This window comes from Strix uralensis, chromosome 21 (genome assembly GCF_047716275.1).
Source record: "Strix uralensis isolate ZFMK-TIS-50842 chromosome 21, bStrUra1, whole genome shotgun sequence".
NCBI lineage: Eukaryota > Metazoa > Chordata > Aves > Strigiformes > Strigidae > Strix > Strix uralensis.
The window spans coordinates 12028828-12055644 of record NC_133992.1 but is presented as its reverse complement, the minus strand read 5'-3'; the positions used below and the strand labels follow the sequence as shown (position 1 = coordinate 12055644).

Below are 26817 nucleotides of genomic sequence, written 5' to 3'. Positions count from 1 at the left end.
CCCCGCCCCGGCGCTGACCCGGAAGCCGTCGTCAGGGCTCGCCCGTCCCTGCCGCAGCGGTAAGATGGCGGCGGTCTCCGTGTTGCAGGCGCCCAGCGGCGGCTTCAGCTTCGACAACTGTGCTCGGTGAGGCGCGGGGCGGCGCGGGCGGGGCGGCGGGCCGGGGTCCGGGCGGCAGCGGGCCGGGGGGAGCGTCCCGCCCGGCCCCACTTGCCGCCCTGTGTTGCAGGAACTCCCTCCTGGAGGCCGAGCTCACCCAGAAGGGGCAGCGGCTGCCCGCCGCCCGCAAGACGGGCACCACCATCGCCGGCGTCGTCTTCAAGGTGAGGCGGGCGCTGGGCGCGGCCCTCCGGCGCTTCTGGGCCGCTCCTCCGCCCCCAGGCCCAGAATGGGGCCGCCGCTGTTGCCGCCCCTCGCTCTGGGGCCGGGGAAAGGCCGCTCGGCGCCGCGGCGGCCCGGCGCGGCTGGGGGCGGAGGTTCCGCCGTGCTGAGTCATTCTCGGCGTCCCCGGCCCCGCATCTCGGCCTGTGCGGAGCGAGGTCCTGCGGCCCCCCCACCCTACCCCGAGCCGCCCTGGGCCTTGCAGCTGGTCTCGCCGTAGGTGCCAGACAAGTGCCCTTTGGAGATGGAGGCCTTGGGAATAATTCTCCCTTTCTGTAGGATGGCATCGTCCTCGGAGCAGATACGAGAGCAACGGAAGGAATGGTTGTTGCTGACAAGAACTGTTCAAAAATACACTTCATCTCCCCTAATATCTAGTAAGTCGTTTATTGTGTAATGGTGTTGGTAATAGTATTGGGCTTTTTAGCCGTGTCTTTTGCTAACAGCAAATATTAAGGTGTACTTCGAAATTATAACTTATTAGTAAGGCATGGGGATTTTTGGTGTTTCATTTACACTTCATCAGGCTATCTTGTTTCATGCTCTGCAAATATTGACTGTATGACAACTTAATTTCCTCAACTTTACAATGGGAAAACTTCTACTTGTTGGATAAAGCAGAGAGTTATTTGATTCCTCTGTCCTCCCCGTCTTTTCCTAACTTGCTCGTAATATTTTTCAGTTGTTGTGGTGCTGGAACTGCTGCAGATACCGATATGACAACTCAGCTGATTTCATCCAATCTGGAGCTCCATTCACTATCTACTGGACGGCTTCCAAGAGTTGCCACAGCTAATCGAATGCTAAAGCAAATGCTTTTCAGGTAACCGAATGGGTTTCTTGTTTATTAACAATGCTGTTAAAACCACTAGATAACATTTAAGCTTCTGTGAAGGAGCATCCTTCCTCAGCCTACTTAACATTCATAACAAGACTTTAGAAAAGATTTAATAATTGCTCTCTACTTCATAGGCTTTTGAACTGAGATGGAAGAGAAATCAAGCCTACAGTGTTTTAGAGGATTGATACTATAGTTGTACTGTGTTAGTAGTATTTACATGGCAAAAATAGAAGGACAGTAGTTTAATAAACTGTTGATCACACCCATGAAAGCTGCCGTGTATCTCTGCTGAGGTGACTGAACCAGTAATAATCTTGTAATGTGCAAGCTTGTAAAATTGAAAATTTCATATGACTTGTAATAGAATTGCTACCTCAAAATGTATTTTATTTCCAAAGGAATGAAATGTTTGACCATTTGAAGCCCACAGCTGTTAATATAGAGGCCTACCAGTGGTATAATGAGACAAATGAGTAAACTGGTTGGAAGTTGTACTAAGTTATCCTAAGATTTGAGTGCTTGACTGGTCACAGGCAGTCAGTGGCAGTTGAGTTTCCTCACCAGCAGCCTGACATAGAACCTGCACTTAGAGTGAGGGCAGACTCTCCAAACCTTTAAGTATTCCAGTACTGGTTAGTACTGTCTTTTGCAGAAATAGAAAATGCTGTTGAAGGAGAAGGAAAGAAACAAGTGTATTCAATTAAAGATATTGTTCAAGCTATTGGAAAGTCTTTAGGAAGGTGAAATAAAACAATGAAAAGAAAATTCTTTGTGCAACCAAGTGACAGAGATAAATGATAATAATTCAGCTCAGTCACGTAACGCTGTATTGCTAGGCAGTTTGCCTTTTTTAAAGTGTCACAAAACAATAAATTAAGAAGTTAAAGCAGCCAAGAACATCTCATGGGGGAAATGAAGAAATTTCTTTGAAGTCTTTAAATAAAAATTTAATTGCAGATACAGGAATTTCATTTAAGGGTTGAAAACTGATTGGAATTCTCTCCCTGTTAGCACAGATGTGTCATCCAGCCTACTTGCTTGTCCAGTGCTTGTTCGTTCTGCTTGACACTGAAATACACCATATTTTATTCAACTTTTTAATTTAAACTATTGCTCACAGATAGTAAAAGTAGTCTTTCAATAGAAAGTATTGCAGAGATGTACCTGGTGTAATTGTGAAAAAATTTTCAAATGCGTAGATTGTGTTAAAAAGAACCAGAGCTTTATTGTGGACCTTCAGATTCACTTATAAACATTGCTCCTAGGTATCAAGGCTACATCGGGGCTGCCTTGGTTTTAGGGGGAGTAGATGTCACGGGACCTCAGCTTTACAGCATATATCCCCATGGATCGACTGACAAGCTGCCTTATGTGACCATGGGTAAGTGCTACTCCCTTAGTACTGTAACACAACTGTCTGTTAGAAAGGGTGAACAAATCAAATTTAATGTGTTTTTACTTAAATTTCGTTGTTTGCTGGGAGCTGTACAAACCTCAGACTTCAAGGATAAAGTTGTACCCATATTTGTAAGGCAGGTGCAGTGTTCTATTTATTTTCTAACACTTCAAAAACATGGGCTGTTATACTATTTAAATCTAAGCTGCCAAAAACCTGGTATTAAGAGAGTTACTGCGTGCATTCCCAAGCATACCTTAAAGAAAGAGAAATGTGGGATTCCCAAAAGCTTGCTGCAAAAAAAAAAAAAAATCCCTAGAGACTAGATTTGCAGGTAGTCCTAACTCATGGTTTATATGAAGTCTCACTTGGGGTATTACATTCTGCCTAATTTTTTCTGTAGTTTCATTAGGAGGAAAATGTGCCTTGCCTCTCCTTTGGGACTGTTGTATTTATGTATTTCTTCCTGAGTAGCAGCTGTATTTTACTCGAGGTGCTTCATTGTAGTGAAGCAACACCTGGTTTACTTGCTACGTATAATAGTTGGTCTTAACTACTGTATGGAGCTTTTCAATAAAGAAGTTTAATTCTGTCTATTGCTGGGGTCAACTTGACATTAGTAGCCCCCCATCAGGTTGTTAAGTGTTAGTATCCCAACTCTTCTGTCTGTAATGTTTTCTGTAATAGTAGTAATTTGAGCTATAGGTATGTGCAGTTCTGTGTATGTCTCAGTTTCAAATTCAGGACTGTGATAATACTGAAAGCTGAAACCACAGATTTTAGCATGCTTTTTTGGCATTTAGGTACTGTCAAGACCAATTACAAAAGCGATGTTTAGGATACATTGTAAAATACAGTCTTGGTAAATGTATTCTTATTTGCTGTTATTTCAACTATAAACAAGAATATGGGATAATGTGGAAATAGGTACTTCGTGGTAGCAGAATGTAAATCATCGGTAGTTTTCCAGAGTGTCTTGTCTTTCTTGCTTAAAAAGCAGAAACATTGCTCCGTTACTTCCCAGTTCTACAGAAGATGATGAAGAATACCTACAGGAGAGAACGAAACTTTTGAACTCCTCAGTGCTGCTTTGCAGTAGCAATATTTTAAAGTTGTGAAGTGGCTCTTGAGCGTATACCCTTTTACCTGTGATCTTGCTAAACAACCCGATTAGAGGCCTCTTAGGAGTATATTTAGGAAAACACTGTGTTATGAAATACAAAATCTTCATTCATTTCTAACCTTGATTTGTAAATTAAACTTGTCATTCCACCTATGTCTTCTAACTATTCTTTGTCCATCTCCTCTAGATAAAATTGTTTCTTTAGATGTCTTGTTCTGTTTTGTGATTAGCGAGGGATGCTTGGAGAGTTCCTGCGGTAAGAATCCTGAAGCAATAAGCTGTTATAAGCTTTGCGACTTGCAGAAGAGCCTTAGTGATCACCATCATCCTCATATTTTTTGAGAAGGGAAATAACACCTGCATTGTTGAAGGGAAGGACGCACACATCTTGAAATATTACAGAACTTGCCCAGTCTTTGCCAAAGGGAGTATTTTCAATAGTAGTGTCAGCTTGTTTGATTAGTTCTGAATTCTTTTGTGATTAATAGGCAATAATCTGGCAGTAGAGGGTAAAAAATGGTAAGAGATGTCACTGAGACATTGGTAAGATTAAACTAGAGCTTTCTGAGCTAATAATATTCTTGCGCAGTTTCATCTGTGGCTTTTAAGGTTAATGCCCTACTGAGAATATCATATCTGGAAAAAGTAAAATTCCAAACGTAACCAGGGTTGCTATCATTTTTACTCTCTGATCACTCAAGAAGACACTGTATCATTTCAGACATGCATTTCATTTTGAAGGTTTGGATGATTTTAAGTGAAGGCTTGGTTTTGGTAGAGCTCTGGAAGAGTAATGTAGAGTCCAAATACATCAGAAAAGAAAATTGATCTGGAAATGAAGTGTGTCAGGTTAGTACATCAGATTCAGCCTGTGTGTTGATGCAGTTTTTATGCTGTGATAGGAAAACACAACTTTAGTTAATCTTCTTCTGTTCATGGTTGACATCTCTAGATAAAACACCTGCTTCCGATACACTTGGAAATGTGAAAGGTTTTTCTTTTTCTTCTGGGTCTTTGCACTGCTGAAGCAGTACAGCTTTTAACCCGATCAGCTGGTTACACCCGTGTAAGAACTTCTGACTTGCAGAGGCGGTGCCGCACCAAGAGATGGTGCCGTTACCTCAGGAACCGGCCGAGTACTCGGCAGATAAAATCCACTGAACGGTCAGGTGATGTCATTGTTCAGCCTTTGATACATAAAAAAAGTAAATTTCTGATTCTTATAGTTGTCTTATATCCAGTATTGTAGTACACTATAAGTGACTCCGTACTGAGAGCTGAGCTGCTGGTAGTCGATTGCCTGAAAAAAGTCACGCAGTTTATGTTATGTACATGGTTACTTTCGTGCCTGTTTTAAAAGCTTTAAAATGTGGCATTTCTGAAAATCCTGGCCACTCCTCTTTCCTTCCACAAAAATAAAATAGTAGCAGAACAAGTTCAAATAAGTAGGAAGTAGAATATAAATGGATTAAGTTTATTGTAGTTTAACCTTTGATTTGCTGTCGGCTTTACCAGGTCTGTGTCTGGTGATTACATCTTACTTTTGGTCATGCTGTCAGACAAAGCCCTCGGCGTAAATGTCCTTCACCTTTCTACGCCTGGTACACTGCTGCTTTCTCGAGTGACTACAATATATTTTAATAAAAAGATTAGCTTATGCATATAAATGAAAGAACTGAAACAACAGAAAAAGTATCAGAGGTCAAATCAGAGGTAGTTGGAATTGCATTTCAAATTTAGACTAATCTATCATTTGCTTTTTTCCCCCCGCAGTGTTCTAAGGGCAGTTTATTAAGTCAGGGTTGGTATTTTTGGCTAGTTAATTTCTGGAAATTCAGTGTTAAATAGGAAAGGTGGTTGAGGTGTTGGGGTTTTGTTTGTTTTAATGTGCTGGAGTGTGTTTTTATTTAGCTGGAGTGTGTTTGTGGATGGACAGAGTGGTGTCCTCCCTTGCAGGGGAGATTTAAAAGATACTCAGTGCTTACTCAGGAGTGAAAACATCAAATTAAACTGTTTATGCTGACAAAGGACAAAATTGGATTTCAGCAAACGATGCAAGATTGTCTGATTGCTTGGCTTGTCTAGGAAAGCTTCTGGCCAAGACTTATAATGAAATGCATGCATAAAATTAAAGCACTTGAAGTCTGTAGTTCAGCTTTCGGAAACAGTAAGTATGTTCCTGTAGTCTCTAGTGGCTAAAGCTGGTCCCCTGGTACCGATGTTGCTTCATATTCATAAATCAGCTCTTCATGCATTGGCAATGTCGTCCTGCAGAGCAAGCACTACCACTGCTGAGACTCAGCCCCTCAGCCAGGAACCGGGGTGAAAAATGATCCCAATCGATGGGGCTGTGGAGATCACCGAATTTTTACCTAGAATGAACAGCAAATTGAATAACAATGAGTGCATGTGAATAAATGCCCTGTCAGGGAGCCCTGACACTGATGGATTAGGAAGTGCTAAATGTTGCTCTCTCAAGGCTCTGTACATCCTCCAGTGTGGCAAGCTGAGGTAGCAAACAGGTCCTTGGGTGATGAAAATGGACTGTGCTTAGCAATAAGAAGTTGTCTTCAGTGAATGTTCGGCTAAAAAGATCCAGTTCATCTGTTTAGAAAAGCTACGGCAGTTGCAAAACACGGTGGAAATTACTGTTGGTTGGATTTTTTTTTTGCTATGTATCAATAATCATCTTTCACTTTAAATCAATACTGAAGCGGTAGACCAGATGGGATTTTTAAAGTGAGGTTATTACAGTTGAGTCCAGAAAATTCTTAAATAACTTAGTTGTGAAAACTTATGAAATGACCAATGTTTCTTAAAGAAGAAGAAAAAAAAAATGTTATGGTCACATAACTTACCTGGTTCATGCTAATTATCAGACTGAAAAGCATTTGCCTCGGAATAGAGCTTTGCATCTCAGTTTCTGTAGTTCTTTATAATTGTTTGTTAATCAGTATTTTTATTTAGATGCTAGATTAATACTTCCTGAATATTGGTTTCTAAAATGTAGCTTACTGAAAATGTTTGCAAAACAAGTTCTTGGAATTGGTACGGCATTTTTTTCTTGATGATTGTTTCCAGGGTTGTTGAAGTATAAGTTACTGGTTTTTAAAATCTGGCTGAAAGGTTTTTTCCTGAATGTTACATAATACAAATACATGATGACTTTACCAATTATACTTTGTTTTAATTATCCTTATTGCTCATACACCGAACAGTTGTAAACTTCCAACTTTCTAAAAAAAATTCCAGCAAAGAAAATTTCCTATTTCTGCATTGGTTGTGTGTTGTTAAGATTTCAGACTGAAGTTGTCTATCCAAGATAAATACCTGGTTTGGTATTACTCTGAATCTGAGCTCTGTTGAAGACACTATTTCATGACACGTTATCGCGCAGCTTTCTTGAGTGTTTTTAAGATTTGAGGTTGAACTGCTGCATCTTGGCAATGCTGAATCCTAACTGGTAGTGACTTAAATCAGTTATTCTTGAGTATGAGGTGGGAACATCTATCCCTAATTAATAGATGGTGTTTTGCAATGTTTGGATTTTTATCTTTCTCCAGACATTATGTTTGGGAATTGTTAAGCTTGTTTCTACATAAAGGCAAAGCATGCTTGTTAAAAATGAATTATTGGTGGGCGCTGAATACATGGACAAGAGAACAGCTGTTTCCCTACATACAAACAGGTTCTCCATAGACCCTTAATATCTAAGTTTTCTGTGCTTTTATAGGTACTGCAATAAGAAAACCCTACTCCCAATGTTTACTTAAGTTCACAGACTTTATTGCCAGCTCTCCTGTTACAATGCATAGCTTTCACAGGTCAGTTGAACTACTTGGAACATTGTAGGGTTGATTGGATCGTATGTGGAATTTGACAAGTAGAGGGAAGTCGGTGTAACTGGATAGGGAAGTTCACAACTGTGCTCACGAGCAACTGTCCGCTGCCGGTTTTCTGCGTGGAGAGTCAAGGGATGGGTTTCAATCCCCCAGCAGTGCAAAAGGGGAGATGGAGGGTTTTTCTTAGTTAATGTGCTACAGGTGAATTATATGCACATCATTAGTATTTTTCAAAACAGCTCATGCTGCTGTTGTCAAGCAGCAGATGATTTGTTCTGATGGAGAAATACAGAAGTATACATCTATTTGTGTTTCTAAAAACATAATGTTTACATCTGGTGCTAGTAAGAATAAAGACTTTTCATTGTGCTATTTAAGATTACAAAAATCTGTTCTTTCAGAGAATGGTTAGCTGTGCTGTGAGACTTTTGCTGAGGCACTTTTTTTAAAATGCAAGCTTATAAAGCTTATGTTTAGGATTTATAAGCAGTAGAGGAAAAAACCCACAATCGAGTTTATTCAGCTTTTCCAGCTTTACTTCCTGTTCTGTTAGAACCTCCCTGGGATCTTGGTTTTCAGATGTAAATGTCTACATATAGGTTTAATTAAATTAAGGCTTTCAACAGCTCTTTGAAAACTTACATTATAGGGCTGTCTGCATTTATTTATTTAAAGTTGATATTAGGTTTGGCATTTATTTGTGTCTTGGAAACACAGTGAGATAAATAATTAAATAATAGTCCTTTCTACATAATGGATTTAATGCAACAGAACGTAAGGTTGTTCCCCCCCCCCCCCCCCCCCTTTTCCTTTTTCTTCTTTATAAGCCTGCTGAGTTCTTGCCCATAGGTTATTTTGGAAACTTCTTTTAAAAAGGAGCTGGAAGAATGAATCCAGTCTGAGCCACACACGAGACTACTGCTATATTTGTGTTATTGATAATTTTTATTTGTCAGTAGAAGTTTTAAGAAATTAAGACCACTTTTTCTTAGCTCAGTAGCTAATATAGTAATCTTTCAGATATGCTACCTTTTATTCTTCCATTCTTGCACATTTTTTTTAATCTTTACATGCTAATTTTTTTCAAAAAAACATTACCTAAGGGTAAGATTGTTTTCTAGTTTTGAGGCTTCCCATTGTGCACATGGTAGGCCTTCATTTGAGTGTAGTAAGAATGTGGTCTTCGTTTGAGACCATATCTCAGATTTTTTTTTTTTCCCTTGTTAGAAATGTTCCTGTGTCATTCCACAAGAAGAATTATTTTACGGTTCAAGTCCTGTATTTGTTTTGGAACACACCTCATTTTGACCTTGTTTGAAGGATCAGTAAAATTCCTTTTATTCGTGATTTGTTCTGTGATATCAGCTGTTTGCATCAGCAGTTCATTTCTGCTTTTAGTTGCTTAAAAATCTTCTTTATTCCCAGTTTCAGCATTTAAAAAATGGAGTCATGTATTGCTTCAAGGTGTAAATGAATAGTCATTGCCTGTAATACAAGTACACACTTAGAGTGTCCTACTGCTTTTAGATGTGATGTATTTGGTACTGTAAAGGTAATGATCCTCAACCACGGCAATATTCTGTAACAGGAATATCTGTCATATTCATTGGGATTACCATGTTCATTGATTTGTGTCTGTAAATCTGCCGTTTCTACCCTTTAAATTTGATCTATAATTGGACCTCCTTAAATGGTTCAGATAAGGTAGTCTGTATTTTCTCAACAGTGTCACTGTCAGCTTCTCCTTTTTCATTATACATTCAGCAGACTTGATAAAATCAGCAGGACACCTCATTTGAAACTGTTTAATCGCTGCCTTTTTCTTTCACTAAACCATTGAGGTGGTCAAGCGATATACACAAATCATTTTAAATAGAAAATATGGCTTTCTCTGTGACCCAGCTAAACAGATAGCAGTATGCAAAACAAGTTAAAAAGTAATAAATGCCAAAAAATCTTCTAATTGGAGTAAAAAATTGCAGGTAACTTTACTCACTCCCCAAAAGTAGTGCGCTCTGAAATATGGTTAGGGCCACAGATGGACGAGGTATCTTCCTGAAGACTCACTCTTTCTGAACAAAGCAAGTTTACAGTTTCAAATAGGATCATACTGCTTTTCATATCAATTTACGGAAAGCACATTTATAACACCTGCAGTTCCAGTGCTTTGGGTAGAGATGGCTTCTGCTCCATTACTGCGCTTGCACTGCATCCGTTAAGAGAAGTAACGTTAAAGCCATGTTTTCCTATCTGTCATTTTGTCTATTCAGCTGTTATTGTTCAATGTAAAAATAATGGCACAAAGTAAATGCATAATAAACTGTTTAAAAGTAGATATGGGAAATAACCTGATGGCAGCAGCCAGCTACCCTATTACCATTGCTAGTTTACTGGTCCCCATGTGTAAAGGTGACTGTGCCAGGGCAGCTCGTTAAAGCAATCTATTCAGTCTGAGTGGCTTAGTATTAAGTGACATACCCTCTAATGTGGCCAGGCACAAAAGTGGGGCAGGAGAGATGGAGAAGTAGGATTTACAAACTGTGGCATTCGCTTAACTCTCTTTTTCTAACCTCATTTTCATATTTTAGTGTTCAAAATAGTAAAAAGAAAAAGGCTGTCAGAACTGGGACCATGACAAGTCTGTGTACAGTAGCTATAAATTTAAATTAAAGGACTTAAAGAGGGTAGAGACTTCGGAGTGTGTAGTAAGCTAAGGTAGACTTCAGTCTGGTTTGTGCTGCTGCTATTTGTTATCTTTTTGCTTTAAAAAAACCCCAAGCTGTATCTAAATACACTGGCTAATAAAGTGTCCTCATTTTGTTACCATAGGTTCTGGATCATTAGCAGCTATGGCAGTATTCGAAGATAAATACAAACCGGACATGGAGGTAAGAAATTTTTTTTTTTTTGTAAACCTCAGTGTTTCTTGCCTCAATAATCCTTATGATCATAAGAATTTAAGAGGTTTGAAGCTTTAAAAAAGTTAAATCTCCTCTAGTTTTCCTGCACTTAAAATGCACTAATGTCAGCTTACTGCAAAGCTGTAAAAATTGATGGGTAAAATAAATTTAAAGAAATATAGCTTCTTGCAAATTTATATATGGAAAAACTTGTGTGATTTGAATGTAGGTGAAAGCTTTAAAAACATACAATTTACTGATTATAGTTGACTTCAGGATTTTAACAGCCCCTGCATAGGCAATATTGCTGTTTTTCCATCAGTAGTCAGTCCTCTCTCTCAATCTTGAAAAGAGACTGTGATTGTAAAATCAACAAAAAATGTTCAAGTAGTGTATGAAACCAATTAGATTTCTGGTTGATGGGGTATGTTCAGAACTAGTAACTGCACTTTTTTTTGAATACCTACTTAAAAGCTGATTATCAGAAGATGTATAAGGTTGTGGGTTGTTTGTGTTTTGCTGATGATCTTGAGAAAATCTGAAAAATATTTTGTTGTTCATTATAAAGGATTGTTCAGGAGAGCTAAAAGCTGGAGTGTCATAATTAAGATCAGAGTAAGTTACACAGTTATGCAGTACATTATTTTTGTATTTTCTATAGTATTTCCTTACCCTCAGTTACACCATGTTCAGTGCCTGCTAAACTAAACAGTGAAAAATCCAGTTATCTGCAGATAATTGATGAAAATAAAACCAAAACAATTAAAGGGCTTTCTGTGACTGTGTTTTGTAAAATGCCTCAGTAATGTCAAGCCCTCTTTAAACCACATTAATCTCTTCAGACTTTCTGTGAATGCTCCTTCTCATTCCAATTGATTAATAATTTCACAGTAAAGAAAAAAACCTGAGAATTGAACACAAAATTGAAAATTGAACCCATTAAAAATGACTTGTAACACTAACAGCTGCAATAATTTCACCCTAAAATGCAGATATAACAAATCTTACGGCTATTCAGTATCACTGAATATTGTGGAAAAGGGGAAAGTTGTTTTACTTCAGAAAAGGTCTTCAGATGTTCCTCATCTTTGTAATGCAACTGCTGTGGGTCATTTCCTCCCCTTCAAATGCACTATATTTTCAGGTGATGATCCCATAAGTCCACTGAGTTCCCCTCTAAATTTGATGAATTAAATTTAAAATTTAAAGTGATGTGTCGTATCCTGTTACATGTCCTGAAGAAATGTGGTGTGTAATACCAGTTGATTTAAAAAACCCTCAAACTTACCAAACTTGTTTTGAGAAGTTTTTCATTAAACTGCTTAAGATATAGTAATACCATTTTCCCAATTATTCCTGGAACTGGCTTCTTTTTCTGCCGGTATATACGAAAAAGTTGTAGGTGTGCAAAATTACAAAAAAGCATTAAGATCAGGATTCCTGTGTTGCTGCTATGTGTTAGGCAGTATCTGAAGACACTGGACTTCTGGCCTCTAGTGTATTTATAAATGCTATCAGAAATACTGGAATATTTTTTAATAGGCACTCAAGTTTCTTCTGTAAGTAGTATTACACTAGATGACTGATGGAAAGAACCACTAGATAGAGGTAGACTCTTTTTTTTTTTTCCCCTCTCCCCTCATGCCGCTCTAAGAATGACAGAGTCTTTTTCCAGCCTCTTGTGTGACACCGCACTTGGCATGTGTGCTATTCATACTGAAAACATGGGCTACAAATCCTTGGAATCAACAGCTACAGCATAATAGTCTGCTTTCAAAGATACAAATGTCAAAGAGCTGTGCTATGAAACTAAAAATTTCATCTTATTCTCAGCTAGTTTTCAAGCTTGTATTTTAAGTCATTCTTTGTGTAAGAGCAACCAAAAAAGGCACCAAAAATTGGTAAATCTCCAACTTTTCCTATTTAGAAAGGTCACCCTAATTAAATTGTCTTCATACACAACCATAAATGGCAGCAGATATTCACCATTAAAACAAGCATGTAGAAATGCAGCCTACTAGTTTGTTGAAATAGATATTTAGATCTTTGAGACTTGCATGCACCTTAACCCTTTGTTTTTACTTGAAATTCTGTTATAACAATTTAGTAATCATATTAACTGAACCAGTCACGTTTCCGGTGATAAAGCTCAATTGTACTCTTAAATACTACTTCATATTCTGTTATGGCTTGCCAGCTTAAAATACTTACCTTTAAAGTTGGATGTTGTTGTTTTCCCTTTAAAGTAACAAAATAACAAATGATATTTCTATTGAAATTAAACCATATTAAACCAGAAGTATGCTACCTATATTTTACATAAAACTTGATATGAAATGGCAATGATGATAAACTTAAAATTCCTGGAGATTAATTTAATAAAATGGGTAGAGGATTAATATTTTTCTGTCAAGATCAATGCTGCTTTCTTTTGCACTAATTGTCAGAATATCTTGCTAGGGCTACTGGAGGGTAGTGGTGTGCTTCAAGACCATCACATCACAGAAAAATGATTCAAAGGCAAACTGTCCTGCACCCTCTGGTATCGACTTGCAAATTAGCATCTGGAATGTAATTAAACAAGCTTAATGAAAGTAGCAGCTGAATACTACTGGAAAAGACAATCAGCTTTTTTGCCTCTGATATATATTCTGTACTATTGAAGCTGATCACCAAACGCATCGTGTGAGCACAGTTAAAAAAAATTAGCATTTATTTGAAGAATAGGAACTGTTTTTCATTCTGTTATGCTTTTGGCATGCACTGGTGTCCCATGAGAGCCATGCCACAGCAGATAGTGCACAATATTTATAAATCCATGACAGGCAATAATAGCAACTTGAAAAATTCTTTTGCTAGAATTTCAAGTTGAGAGCTGCCAAAAGCTGAGAGGATCAAATCTGCAGTGGCAGCTGCTGTGCCCTACAGTTAGAATTGTAGACTTTGAAGATGCTCAACTTAAAAAAAATAAAAAAAAAAAATTAAAAAAAAAATAAAAAAAGACGACTGCAGGCTTAGCCAGTTTTTGCAGGTTTCTAGAGCCCTGGCTCTCTGCCTTTTGAAGATGAGCTGCTGAAGCTTCTCCCACCGCCTGAGGCATGCTAACACCAGCAGGATGTGTTTTTTTCCATAGACTTAGTGTGTCTTCAGATTTAAGTAGCACATGCTTTATCAGTGCCAACTGTGATGGTCCTTTCCCTGGTTGCAATGCCGGGAGATGATCTTTACCCAACATCCTTCAGAGAAACTGCTAAGATAGATGGTGACGTACACAACTGCCACTTCTGCAGTCTGATTTATGGAGGCATGTTTCATTATGAAGCAAGTGCTGGCCTCTAGAGGAACCATTATAGATTGCTGAAGATGTGAACACTTTCAGCCCTGAAGGCCTGTGGATGCTTCAAAAATGTAATGCCAAGCACCTAACTACTGTGGAACAATATTAATCTGTCATGTGGGCAGCTATAGATCTACTTTAAAAAACATAAGTGGAAGAACAGCACATCTAATGGAGTGTTTTGAGCTTAGATCTTTCATTGCAGCCAATTTTTCTTTCAACAGAGTTTCAATAGAGTAGCCACCTGGTTTTCAAACCTTACAGTCAGAATTTGCAAATGCATTCATACCTTCTGGTGTTAAACAATAGAAAAGAAATTCTCTGAGTCAGTGGATATGGAAACCATCATGATCTGGGAAAAAAATGTCTACAGTATTAAATGCTGGAATTCTGGCTTTATACTGTGGTTGTTGAATTCTGAGGGAGATTGGGGTAGAGGTATTACATTTTAATCTAGTATTTGACTTCTGTTGTTTGAAAAGAAGCAGCCTTTTGTCTGTAGAAGAATTACTTGATGTACAGCGAGGCTATGTCCTAGCCCTCTAACAAAAGCTTCATGTTTAAGCAAGGAAACAGGCTGCTTGTAACTTCATTTTTCTTTTCTGTATTTCATCAAAACAGCCAGGTTTAATAAAAAGAGGATCCAAAAGGGAGAGAATCAGTAGAAGCCACAGAAAGCAGAACTATTGCAGGGAAAGGGAAGTAAATCTTTGTGTAATGAGTTCAGGGGCACGGAATAGGTGGAAAAAAATGGAAGGAGGTAGTCTGGCAGATATTTAATAATTATTTCTAAAATAGATCACCCCCAAAATGTGAGATTATATTTACAGTCATTTATTGTACCATTTTTTAAGTGTAGCAGGAAATCAAGTGGTACTGAATGAAAAGAAAAATACTCTGGAGGGGTAAGAACAGATTAAAAATAAGAGGGGGCTGTTCTGGTTGTATTCCACTTGGAGTGTGGGTGCTTACCCTGCTGTCCAAAAAACTGCATCTTGCTCTCCTACCAGAGATGTGCACTCCTTCACCTGTTGGCCAGGTTTGCTTTTGTGCTAGTTCTGCAGTGATTACTTTTGCTAACTTGTTTGGTTTTTACAAACATGGGTTAGGGAACAATCTGAGGAGCCATTCAGCTGGCAGATTTGGGTAATCCTCTGTAAAAGGAGCAACGAGGAGCAGACTGGAGGAGTTGGAGGTAGTAACCTTTTCAGTTAATAGTTGTAGCTGTCAGGGTAGGTGTGTTCACAAAGAAATGATAGCAAGGAAGAGGACTGGAAGTTGCAAAATGTGTAGACTCAGGCTCTTCTGGTCCAGAGTTTTTTGTTTCTGCTTTTGCCACTGATTTTTGAGGTATTTTTTGAGCAGTCCCATGTCCCCAGCGTGAAGCAGCTGAGGCATAAAGAATGCTTTCCTCCAGATGCTCGATGTGTGCTGATGGGCTTTGCTGTTTCAGAGTAAAAAGTGGTCTAAATGCAACTTTCACTGTGTACCTCTTATTTCAGTTAAAAATACATGAGGCATAGTACGAAATACTATGAAAACATGTCAATTTCTTCCATTTTTAAACAGCTGAAGTACAGATCATTCAAATGTTTCTGCACTCATATTTCCTACTGTCCCTCAATATGGTGGTATTATTTTTGTTAACTACTGACAATAATACTGAGCTATTTTTGGAAACTGTCAAAATGCTCTAATCTTCAACAATAGTTGTCTCATCAGTCTTATTTAGCCTGCATCTGTGTGATTCGAGGCTCAAGAGCAATGACAAGCTGCATATGAATTCTGTATTCATTAGTGATGGTGATCAAAATGCCTGTGTCCCCGCCATAGGGCTCAGGTGTGGGAGTCTGCAGGCTAATCCCACCAGCTGACATTCGGAGGTTTAATGACTCCATAGGAAGGTGACCACTTGCTGGGAGGTTTGTCGGCTGAACTCAGACAGCAGACAATAGAGATCAAGCCAGACTATCAGAGTTAAGCTGGAGAGCCTGCCTGAGATACTTGAACCCCTGTTGGTGTCAAACACAGAGATTAAGTAAATGGGGGGGGGGGGGGGGGGGGGAGTTGGAAATCTGACTCTGTGAACAAAAATAAGTACTTAGTATTTATGTGCTCTGTGTATCTGTTTATTTCATTAGCCAGTGACAATAACCGAGATGGTTAGTGGCATATCTTCACTGCCTTTTCTGAGGGAGCTCATGGCAGTACAGGTTTCATGCTTTCCCTACATACCTGTATTATTGTCTCCTTCAGAGACTGCAATTTCCATGGGTATATATCAGGTGTTAGTGCAGACAGTCATCCAGGAAATAAAGACTTAGCGTGCTGTTTCTTATTTTTAGATTATATTAAAATTATTCTGTGGTAACCTGGTTTCTGCTAGATCCACCGGGCAGTTAGTACTGTTCTCATCTTTCACAGAATTGTGCCCTGGATTGATTTCCTTTGCAGAACTAACTTTAAGCAGGAAATAAGAAGCCGATTTAAAATATGCTAGCTAGATGTGCTCTGGCATGGCTGGGATTACTGGGGAGGTGTTTTGAGATGTGTGTTCTGAATCTAGCAGAGCACGATTTCTGTGCAGGAATCAGGTGGGAAACTGCTGACAATACCAGTCTGAGTTACCAGTGATACCCAGTAGCACCTTCTTCTAGTTTCCTGTTTACAAACTAGGTTGAGGAAAGTAAATTTTACCTTGGTTTAAATTGGGCCTTCCAGCATGACAAAGAGCAACAATTTCTTCACCTTTATGAAAGTAACACTTAAACTTTGTAGGTAATAATGTAGACAAGCTGGTCAGAAGCAGGGCTCCATGTTAAGAGATCATTTCACTGCACAAGGTGGATGTAGGACAGGTAATTATTTTTGATGCATTTCTCAGGAGCAGGTGTTCCAGTTTAAATTGTTTCGGTTTGTATATCTCCCATAACTGCAGAACACAAGCAAAACATACTGGAAAATATTTCAGATGGCAGGAAGCCCGAGTGCTGCTCCTGTGGCGAGGGCTGTGGAGACAGAGTGCAATTTCTGTCTGAGTGGGGCCAGTGCCTGGGACCGAGGCAGAGGGTGGGAGTCAGCCTGCACTGGCTGAGCCAAGGAGCTTTGTGCAGCATTTTGGTGTATTAGGCAGGAAAAATTACCCGAGGGCCCAAGACTTGTTTTTCCAAATAAAATGTTGACCTTCATTCCCTTCCATCCTTTTTTCAGCGGTAGAGTCCCAGTCATATGAATGGAGATTTGCTTTACTTGAAGTCAGATACGTTATTGCTGGATATTAGTTTTTTGATGTGCAGCAGTACTATATAGTAATTTTAATTGTCATCTTTTGCATGGTTTACAGATCTGGCTACGTCCTGGTAGCTAAGGTCCAGCATGTTACTGTACAGTAATGCGGCTGTGCAGAAAATTGAGGATGTCGCAGTGTCAGAGTAGAACTTGCAGCCTGGCAGAACTTACAGCTCTGTTACTGTTGAGCGAGTTCTTTTTATTTTCAGAATCAGTTCCTTAAAAAAACCCATGAACTTCACACAGACATAAGTGATGGATTAAATGAATTTTCATATTCATCCTTAGTTCAGAATATGGGAATAGTATTAAAAGAAATCCTGTAGTTGTGGGAGGAGCTTGTAATTTAGTTCTGTACCGTTGGAAATGCATGTAAGGAATGACATATAGGAACTAATGTTATTGAATAGTAGTTCCGAATCATATAAGTTTCTTGCCTTGGCAGGTAATTTGGCATAAATTGTTAATGTAAATCCAGGTTAGTGGGGAAGACATTATTTTACTAAAAAAGATAAACTGCTGATTAATTCAGTATAGAACTCAATTACAAATTGAAAGTGTCTCTGCGGGACGCCAGTACCCTAAAGACAGCAGATGTTGAATTGATACTCCAGCATATTTCACACTGGTATGAAATATTAACATGGTTTATTATACTTGTGTGGTGTACAATATCAGAAAGGGGGAGGGTGGTGATGAGTCTGGGCTTGCAGGCTTCTACCATTGGAACATGAAAAAACTGTAATCACTGAGAATAATAATTAGGGACTAAGGTGCATTTTATTTGAAAAGTTCTTCGTAGAAACCAGTTAGAAAAATAAACATTTACTAATATATTATTCACAACAAAACTGACATCAAATGCAGTGAAGAATTACCTGCTCTATGATTCTGTGACCTGGTAAGGAATGACTGTAGGTACACTTGTGTAAAAACGTGAATTGCTGTGAATTGTGTAAAAACGTGAAATTTAACAAGACTGTTAGGTCAGTGCTATGCTCTGATTTCTTTTTGCGTGATTTCCTGCCCATGCCATATTTGTGCTGAAGATTGCTACTTCCTAACAAAACTAACTTTTCTGTGTTTTTTTGTGTAAGGTAGGCAGCACATTAACCCTGGTGTGTTCATAATCCAGGGATTTAAGCAGCTTGGGGTTTTGTCTTTTAATGTACTGTTTTGGTGATGGTGGCACGGACAGGCTCTGTAGACTTTGCACTTGAGAAGGTGCCCAGTGACGAAGGGAGTAGTGGTGCAGGGAAATACAGGAATGTATGTAACTGATACTGGCCTCTGCTTTTTTTTTTTACCCCCCTTCTGAATAGAAGTCCAGCTTTGAAAGCTTGCAGAGAAGTTAGAATTTAGACAAACGTATTTGAAGTCACCATTCCAAACAGAAGGCATGTTCCACAGCGTTTGAACAGGATGTATTCTGGAGAGAAAATTCTAATCATATTTAATAGTCTTTGAGTCCTTGACGCTGTTTGTTGTGCAAATATTGAGTCATTCACTTGCAGGAAGGCAAGTGAATGAAAGTAATGTTTCAGAATTTGGAGCATTTCAGTTTGTTAAATAAGACTGTGGAAACAGAACTGGAAAATAACATGATACACATTACCCTGATTTAAAATAACTTAGCTGTGCAACAGACAAAGTAATAGAGTTATTTTGCTTCCCTCCCCCCTTTTGCTTTAGAAACTACTGAGTTTCTGTTCATCTTAAACAGCTGTTCAGTAAAGCTAAATAAACTTGTATATAATACTTGAAGGCATATTTTTCTTTAAAGTTTTTTCTTTAAAGTATACGTGATTCCGAAATAGTGTATGGTTGAAATTCAGCAGAATGGATTATACCTGTACAGGGCATGGTTTTAGTCCCAATATTCGGATAATTTCTGCCCATTCATCTCTGTGCATGGACTGGTGGTTGTTCCCAGGACCCATCTTTGTGTTTTACTGCTCCATGTCTCCCAGATGCTGCTAATCTTACAGATTCTGATTTTCATAACCCCTTTCCTTTGGTGTGATCATTGCTTTAAGTCTTTCTACTTGCAACTTCTATCTTGTAGATGTTTTTGTGCTGTAGTCATTTGGCATGTCAGTTTAATGCTGTTTTCTGTGATTTGGAGTCCTGATCCTACATATTCATCACATATATCTATTTTAATAGCCTGTTTTGCATTGTTTGGACTGTTAAATCTCAGCATTCTGCCTCTAACTTCTTTTGTGACTTCTTAGAGCACAAACAAAAGATGGTGGAGGAAGAAGGACAAGGGGAAGAACCAGAAAGACTGGCTACTTCTAAATTTCATTCACCTGATCAAAGATGAAAGAAAAGCAAACTATTTTGATTGTAGCATAGGTCTCTTAAAAAAAAAAAAAAAAAACGAATTAAAAATTATGAAACAAGATATGTCATTCATCTGCTTAGGAGGTACTACTTGAAACGCATGCTTTTTTTTGGTGAAGACTTGTTAAGCCTGAGTGGTTTGAATTCCATGTGCCAGCTTCTTTCCAGCTTCAAAAGGTGGCCAAAACAAATTCATTCTCACTAATGGAGTCTTTCAACCTCCCCTTACAAGAAAAACACAAAGTACTTTCCTTCTCAGTTTTGTTATCTCTTTGGACTTAGCCAGCAGATTTTAGCATTGCTTCCAGTTACATATTGATCTCCACCGCAGCTTCTCCCCACAGGCAGACTTAGACATCCTCTCGCATGTTGTAGGCTGCTGATTACTCTTCCAAAGTCTAATTATGCTTCTGTAGGTGCTTATGTCCTTCAAGAGGTATCACTTCCCTAGCCCCAAATTCCCAACACTCCTTTATAGATTTATTTTTTATTATCATTGTGCTTCCTGAAGCTTCTGATATTTTTTTTTTCCCCTTCTCCTTCCATGTAAGTCTTGTGGGTTCTCACTTTAAGTAGGATCAACGTTTTACACAATATAATTTGAACAGATTTCATTTTATTGTAAAAGAGAGTTGTGATAAGTATTTGATTTTTTTAAATTTACAAAAACGGTTACACACGATCATATTAATTGTAAACTAATATTCCTTGTGCACTATATTTCAAATTCTTGGCAAGACTTACTGTTGGAGGACTGCGCTATGTGTCATATCTAACAGTATACTGGCGACCCGCAGACGCTATTAATTTCACTCTGGTAAGAATTAAAAAAAAATAAATCCTTTCTACGGTTTTTAAATCTGGAAAGGGCATCTCCTGTTTAACTTGCTTGCAGAGCTGCAAAATGTTGAGGAAATAATATTCACAAAGCCTTTCCGGCTGCTCTCTTTACTGCTGGAGGCATAGTGATAAACTTGTTTAAAAGCTATTAGTAAAGACAGTATTAATATGATGTAGAAATAGCCACTCTTCTGTAAGAAAGTCTCTTTCCCTTTCTCCTTCAGTAGCATTTGAAATCTGGAAATTGCTTAAGTGAGAAGAGAAACTTGATTCAAGTCATATACAAGAATAATGTGTAAAAGTTCCTTATTGGTGCTGTTTGGGACTTGCACCATAGCAGCTGGAGAGGGGTAATCTATCAGTTCCTGAGTGTCTACAAAATGCAACTCTCCAGATAACAGGTTTAAAGTAAAGATTTAATACAGGCTCTATCTACTATGATGTTGCAGTGACAGTTTAAAACTCATTCTCTAAATCTCAGCAGACTTTATAGCTAGCAGTGGGCCCATATAAAGCTTAATGGCATTACAACACATAAATCATCTTTTAAAGATGCTACCAGTAGCGCCAATATTAAATGCAGACAATTGTCTGTGTTATAAATAATTTATCAAACACCATTTCAGATTAGCCTTCCATGCTGAGTTATTTATTTTAGCCTTTACTGTACTATTCCTAAGACACGTTTTGAAAGATCCATTACTGGTCACTTTAATGAACTTGGGGGTCTGTTTCCCCCCCCTCAAGCACTGCGGTACATCTGTGGTGACCATTACACGGCTGATCTGGACCTCTTTGCGCCTTTTACAAGTGCTGCCCATTTGTCATGTAGTGGTAAATGGAGTTGCACATTGGAGTCCTGGGACACATTGTGCGATGCGGTGATGGAGACAAACAGATAGCTCTATAAAGTGCTGCTTGTCACCGCTGACTTGTGGTACAGCGCATCACTCTCGCTGTAATCTCATTTCAGAAGCAGTGTGGACCCGAGAGAATGATATTCCCAGTTAGCTTGGTCTTTGCAACCATAAAGTAGGAAGTGCTCCTTTTATATACTCTGAACTTTTAGGGTTTTTTAAGATTAATTATTACAGTGCCTCATTCGTGCCCCTGTACTTAAGCCTGTGTCAGCACTTCTCATGCTAACCCCCTATTTCCTGATGTGAAACAGCAGTCCTTGCTAGAACTTGGTGTGCAGGATCTCTGTCGAGGAAGGCTGTAGGTTTTTTTCTTTCTTGTGGCTATTCTGGTCATCTTTCTAAATTATGAGAAGAGGAGGAGGAGTAAACAGCATGGAAGCAGTGTTTTCTAAAATTAAAATGATTCCAGGTTCATGGACTAGGCTGCGCTGTGTCGGATGAAAGAGCTGAGGTCACATTTTAGGCTTTCTCAGTGTAGCGGATGCCTTGGTGCAGTTACAGCTGAGCTCTACTGACTGCACTGGGTATTTTTAGAGTGATTTTGATAACAGTAGGTTGATAGAGTACACTTTAAAATGTAAATAAAATTTAAATAGTGAGAGGATTCTGTGAGACTTACATTGTTGTCTAAAACAGATTAAAAGGGAGAGTGGAACAAACCCCCACCAATCTGCTTTAGTTTTCCTAAGCTGTGGTGCTTTTTTTATACTAACACTCACGTAATAGCTTAAAATTATTCTGGTTTGCTACCACAATTTAAAAAAAAAAAATACACACACTTCTTTATTTTAGTGTATTTACTGTCACTATAGTACTAAAATACCCTTAGCATGCAACAGATCAGTGAAAGTAGTCTTCTATCAGTTGAATGAGGAAATACTCACTTATCACAGTTTTATTACCAAAAACACTGAAGAAAGGTACAGGAATTATTTTTACAGCGTGGATGTTTTGTTCTAGTCAGCCTGGTAGAAACTGTAATTATTTTTTTTTTTTTTGGTAAGAGTAATACTGATAAAACTGGGAGTGAAATAAGAATTTATGCTATTTCTATAGTTTACTGAGGAAAAAATGTGTCCCTCCTGGTCAGTGCCTTAATTAAGCTGTTAGAACAGGACTGCTGTTATTAAGAAGTTCTTTTCTAGAGGGCCATCGGAGAATGCGGAGTATGTGCTGGGAGCAGACGTGGTCATAGCTGAGCTAATTTTGGGCTCCTCTTCAGCCGCACTTGTACGCTGGGGCCTGTGCAGCTGCTCCCCGCTCAGACGCGCCGGGTGCGGGCGGTGGATCTCGGCAGCAGCATCTTCATGGGGCAGGATACGGGCAGACACCGAGGCCTTTAAATGCAGCAAATTTTTAAAAAGCTGCATTTATCAAAATTAGCGTTGAATATTTGCTCTCTTGTTCGCCATATCTAGTGGCAGAAGGTGATTCAAAGGTGTGAAATATCAGCAAAGCAGGGATGAGCGATCGTGGTGAACCGAGCCCTCGGCTGTGATCGTGTTGGGCTGAGCAGCAATTGCCTGAAATGGCGGGAGGGTAAAACAGTCCAAATTTCTGTGCTTGTAGATACGGTTCAGTCTTTTTCTTTCTTTACTGGAACCTGTACGCTCTAGTCAGAGTTTTCAAGGAAGGTCCTTATACACCTTTGAGAAGAATTAAGGGTCTTAGGTGCCCTGGTGGGCACTTAAGAGGCTCCTGAAAAGCCCGAGGCGTGTGTAGGGGAGTGTGTGTAGGTGGACACAGTCCGTTTCTCCTGCACCCAGAGGCCTTTGGCAGGTGGTGGGAGCTGGCGCTGGCTCTGCGCAGGCTTGGGTGGCTCCAGAACACCAGGAACCGCGGGCAGGAGGGACTCGGCCCCTCAGGGCCCAGCAGGGCTCGGGCAGTTCCCTGCCCTCGGCCGCAGGGACCGAGAATGTGCCTGCACCTGGTTTTTACAAGAGGGAAAATGACAGATCAAGACAGTTGTTTTGCAACGTTTCTTCACGCTCACCATCTTCAGTTACAGTGCGAAACTAAGCGTTCAGTGGCTGCATCAGATTATTTCTAATGGCACTGGATCTGGCGGTGATTTTTCAGTAAGCTGCCTTTGAAATAAAGCGAAGCCCTGCCTGGGATCTGTAGAGGGAGCCAGCGCCGCTGTGATGGCCTCTCCTCTCTTGTAGCGCCATCGGGCAGAGCAAAACGGCTCTTTCTGAGCCTTCCCATCAACACCCGTCATGGGTTGGACTGGAGGGGATGGTGATTACGGGTCTGTTGTAATATTTTAATGGAGAGTTTGATGCATTTGAAATGTTTCCTTGTCAGAGACACTCATCTGAATGTCACTTCTGTTTGTGTGACACAGGCTCTTGGTGTTTCAGGCTCTTTCGACACTTCTAAACAGTAAATTCCGGACAGTTAGGTGCAGGATGCGCATCTCAGCAGCTGCACATTTGCCCTTTTAAAAGGAAGTTGATACACAAAACCTCTAAGCAAACTTCAGAACTTCTGGAGGATTAGTGCCTGGCTTCAGAAGCAATAAAAAGCCTTATTTCCTGTTCTAGTTCTGTTGCAAATATGGTTCTACTAGCTGTAAAAATTTAGAATTATGCTTTTGAAATATACAAATACTGTGTGCATTAAATGAACTATATTAAATACATTTTACTTTAATTACCAATGGAATTTCTGAAGTGTGTAGCAGAAAAGAAACTATAGCAAATTTTCTATTTTTTCACTTAAATGGTAAGAACTTAACTACAAATTGCAGTATTTTGACAGAGGTACCTAGTTTGACCAGTATTTTCAGCAGGTTTCTTGAAATTCTCTGTACTTGTGTTCAGGACTGGAATTAAAAATATTAGCCAGCCCTGGTTCAGTGCAGACCAAGGGTGCTTTGCAACACAGTTACTATTAAGATGAGATGAATAAATTTTGAAAACCAGGCTATTGTACAAAATCACAGAAATCATTTTGGTGCTACAGAGGATGATTAAATAGTCCCTACCTAGGGAAGTCTTGTAACTAAACTAGTATGAATCTTTAATTTGTATGCGGTGTTACACAGAGGGCACTACAGGGAACTTGTACATGTGCACAAAAGCCTGGAAGATAAAACTTGTAGAATTTATTTTCTCCGTTAATTAAGGCAAAAAATCTTAATTTTGCTTCCTTGACTGTCTTCACCAAGTCTGGTCCGTCCTGGGGGGTGGGTGGTGAAGGGGGTGAGGTTGTCCCTGCCGATGCTCGTCAGCATGTCGGTGACTAACGAGGCGCTGGGGTATCGCAGCTCCCGCCGCTGCCCGGCCAGCCCTCGCGGTGAAACACCACGCGTGTGCAACAACGGCTTTTTTAACTCTTCCAGGAAGAGGAAGCCAAGCAGCTTGTGAGAGATGCCATCGCAGCTGGCATCTACAACGACCTGGGCTCCGGCAGCAACATCGATATCTGTGTTATAAGCAAGAACAAGTTGGATTTTCTCCGTCCATACGATGTGGCCAACAGAAAGGGGGACAGGTCGGTATTCCTGAAGCTCTGTGCTATCTGAGCTCTTCCCAGCAATCCCTATTTTCCATAATACTAAATTTTGTCAGTATATTGAATTTCAACTAAACAAGAAAACAAAACTAGTGGCTGTAGCTGCAGCTGAGCAGAGCTGCTATGGCAAGCACTGCTGTGTGAAGGAAACAAAGGAATTGCCTGGCTGCTTTACCAGGCCGAGGGGCTGCTCTGGAGTGTCAGGCAGTGGGAGGGAGTAATGCAGCGTCACACTTGTGACGGGGCAGATACTTGGGTTTCTTTTGCTGTCAGGCAGCAACGTCACCTTGTTTCCTGTGTTCTTGCTGAAATTTTGTGGTGTCAAAGCTGAGCGGCACCACGGTGCCCTCTGCAGTCCTGCCTGATCCCGGCAGGGGATTTGACAAGGTGCTGTTGGGCCACTGCGCAGTGAACCATAAGAAAACTCCCCGACCCCAGCCTGGGACTACAAGGTTGTGTTTGATTCTATTTCTAGAGGCCCCCTCCTAGCCAGGGACTGCAAAACATGCTCTGTGCAAGATTAAGACAACACAGGCGTGGTTTTGATCACTACAGTTTCCCCAAAATTGTCCAAAAATACACTGTGATGTTGAAAGGACAGTTTCCAGCTAATGGCTAAATACAGCAGTCACAAGAGGTGGTTTTTTTAGCTGGACAAAACATGAGTCCCCTTTCATGTATAAATAAACTAAAAAGTGCTTGTAAGCATTCATGCTTTCCTAATCAAGCAGTCCTCTCAACCATTTCCACTATGTAGAAACTGGAGCTTTTTTCCCCCTTTCATTTGACAGGTTCCATCAAAGGTTTCTGCACAGCCCCCCTTTGCAATTCTCGGTGTTCATTTCCTTAAGGCCCAGGGAGGGGTTACACAGCCTGGGGAACTATTGTTAATGCTTCACAGAGGTGACATTTACTCTGTCACTTGTTTCCTTAAGACAGTAATTCTGAACCTCTTAAATTTTTTGTCATGAACGTTCAAGCATGTCTGGGAACATGGGTACGTTTAAGTACGTGTCCCGTGGTCTCGTCCTACTGATAAATTCAGGATCCAGAGGTGATGAAAGTCTGAAGTGAGCGGAACTCGAGTGGTAGAGGAGCTGGCAAACGTTACTTCTGAACACTCGGGTCTGTTGTTTGATGAACCGTGTTGCCTCATCAGTGAAATCACAGCCCCCAAGGCAGCTACAGGATTTTGCAATATGTACTTTTCTGTTATGTGTAACAAGTTGTGCAACTTCTCAATCCACTGCCAAAATAGTAGAGTGCAAAGAACTTGCTTTTCCCCTTCTTCTAAGGCAGTTGCTATTGCCACTGCTCCAGGTAAAGGATTTTGGATTTCCTCCTGTGCAGTTCCCTCTGAGCAGAAATGGCTATGGGAGCTCAGCGAGTTTTTATTACACATTTTAAGTGAGATTTGCATTCTTCTCTGTAAGTGGGTGAAAAGGGTGACAACTCCTTTAGCCAGGTGCAGTTCAGGTTTTGGAAGCATGGCTCTATTCGAGGCAGTCTTTGTGTTAAGTGTAGGCTAATTTTAGCACAGAACTCCAAAGCTAACACATAGGTAAAATTATTCTAGCATTGCAACAAATAAATAAATTGCTTGTTCTTTGAGCAACGCTGTCCTACACGATAATGAGACCCCCCTTCTACAGAAGAGCCTTTCCAGTTACTCAGAATTATTTTTTTAAAGACTGTGTGTTTCCTAAAACACTGGTTTATCTGAAACTCAGTTACTGCAATCGGTTTAGATTTTGCAGTAAGCACAGTTCCTTTACTCTGGACTTTCCTAAGAAACTTCTAGAGAAAGCCGATCAGTTCTAAAATTTTAAATGCATTTTCCTATGTAACCATCTTCCAGCTTAATTTTCACCTATTTCTTTAACAGGTATGGTAGGTACAAGTGTGAAAAAGGAACAACTGCTGTGCTGACAGAGAATGTGGCACTGCTGGAAATTGAGGTGGTGGATGAGACGGTACAAACCATGGACACGTCCTGAACGGCCACGGGCGACCAGCGGGAGCTGTTTAGGCACCTTCCAGAGAAACACACAGCCAGGACAGAATAAAGAGGGTTCTGACCATAA

The 26817-nt window shown here is 39.8% G+C and overlaps 1 protein-coding gene across 1 annotated transcript; it reads left to right on the top strand.

The window, feature by feature from the left end:
* PSMB7 (proteasome 20S subunit beta 7) lies at positions 1 to 26817 on the top strand. The gene is made up of 8 exons (XM_074891577.1): positions 1 to 126; positions 230 to 323; positions 661 to 758; positions 1064 to 1204; positions 2488 to 2603; positions 10413 to 10471; positions 24561 to 24712; positions 26619 to 26817. Exons 1-8 carry the CDS (start codon positions 65 to 67, stop codon positions 26728 to 26730), a joined length of 834 nt encoding a protein of 277 aa, XP_074747678.1. The 5' UTR covers positions 1 to 64; the 3' UTR covers positions 26731 to 26817.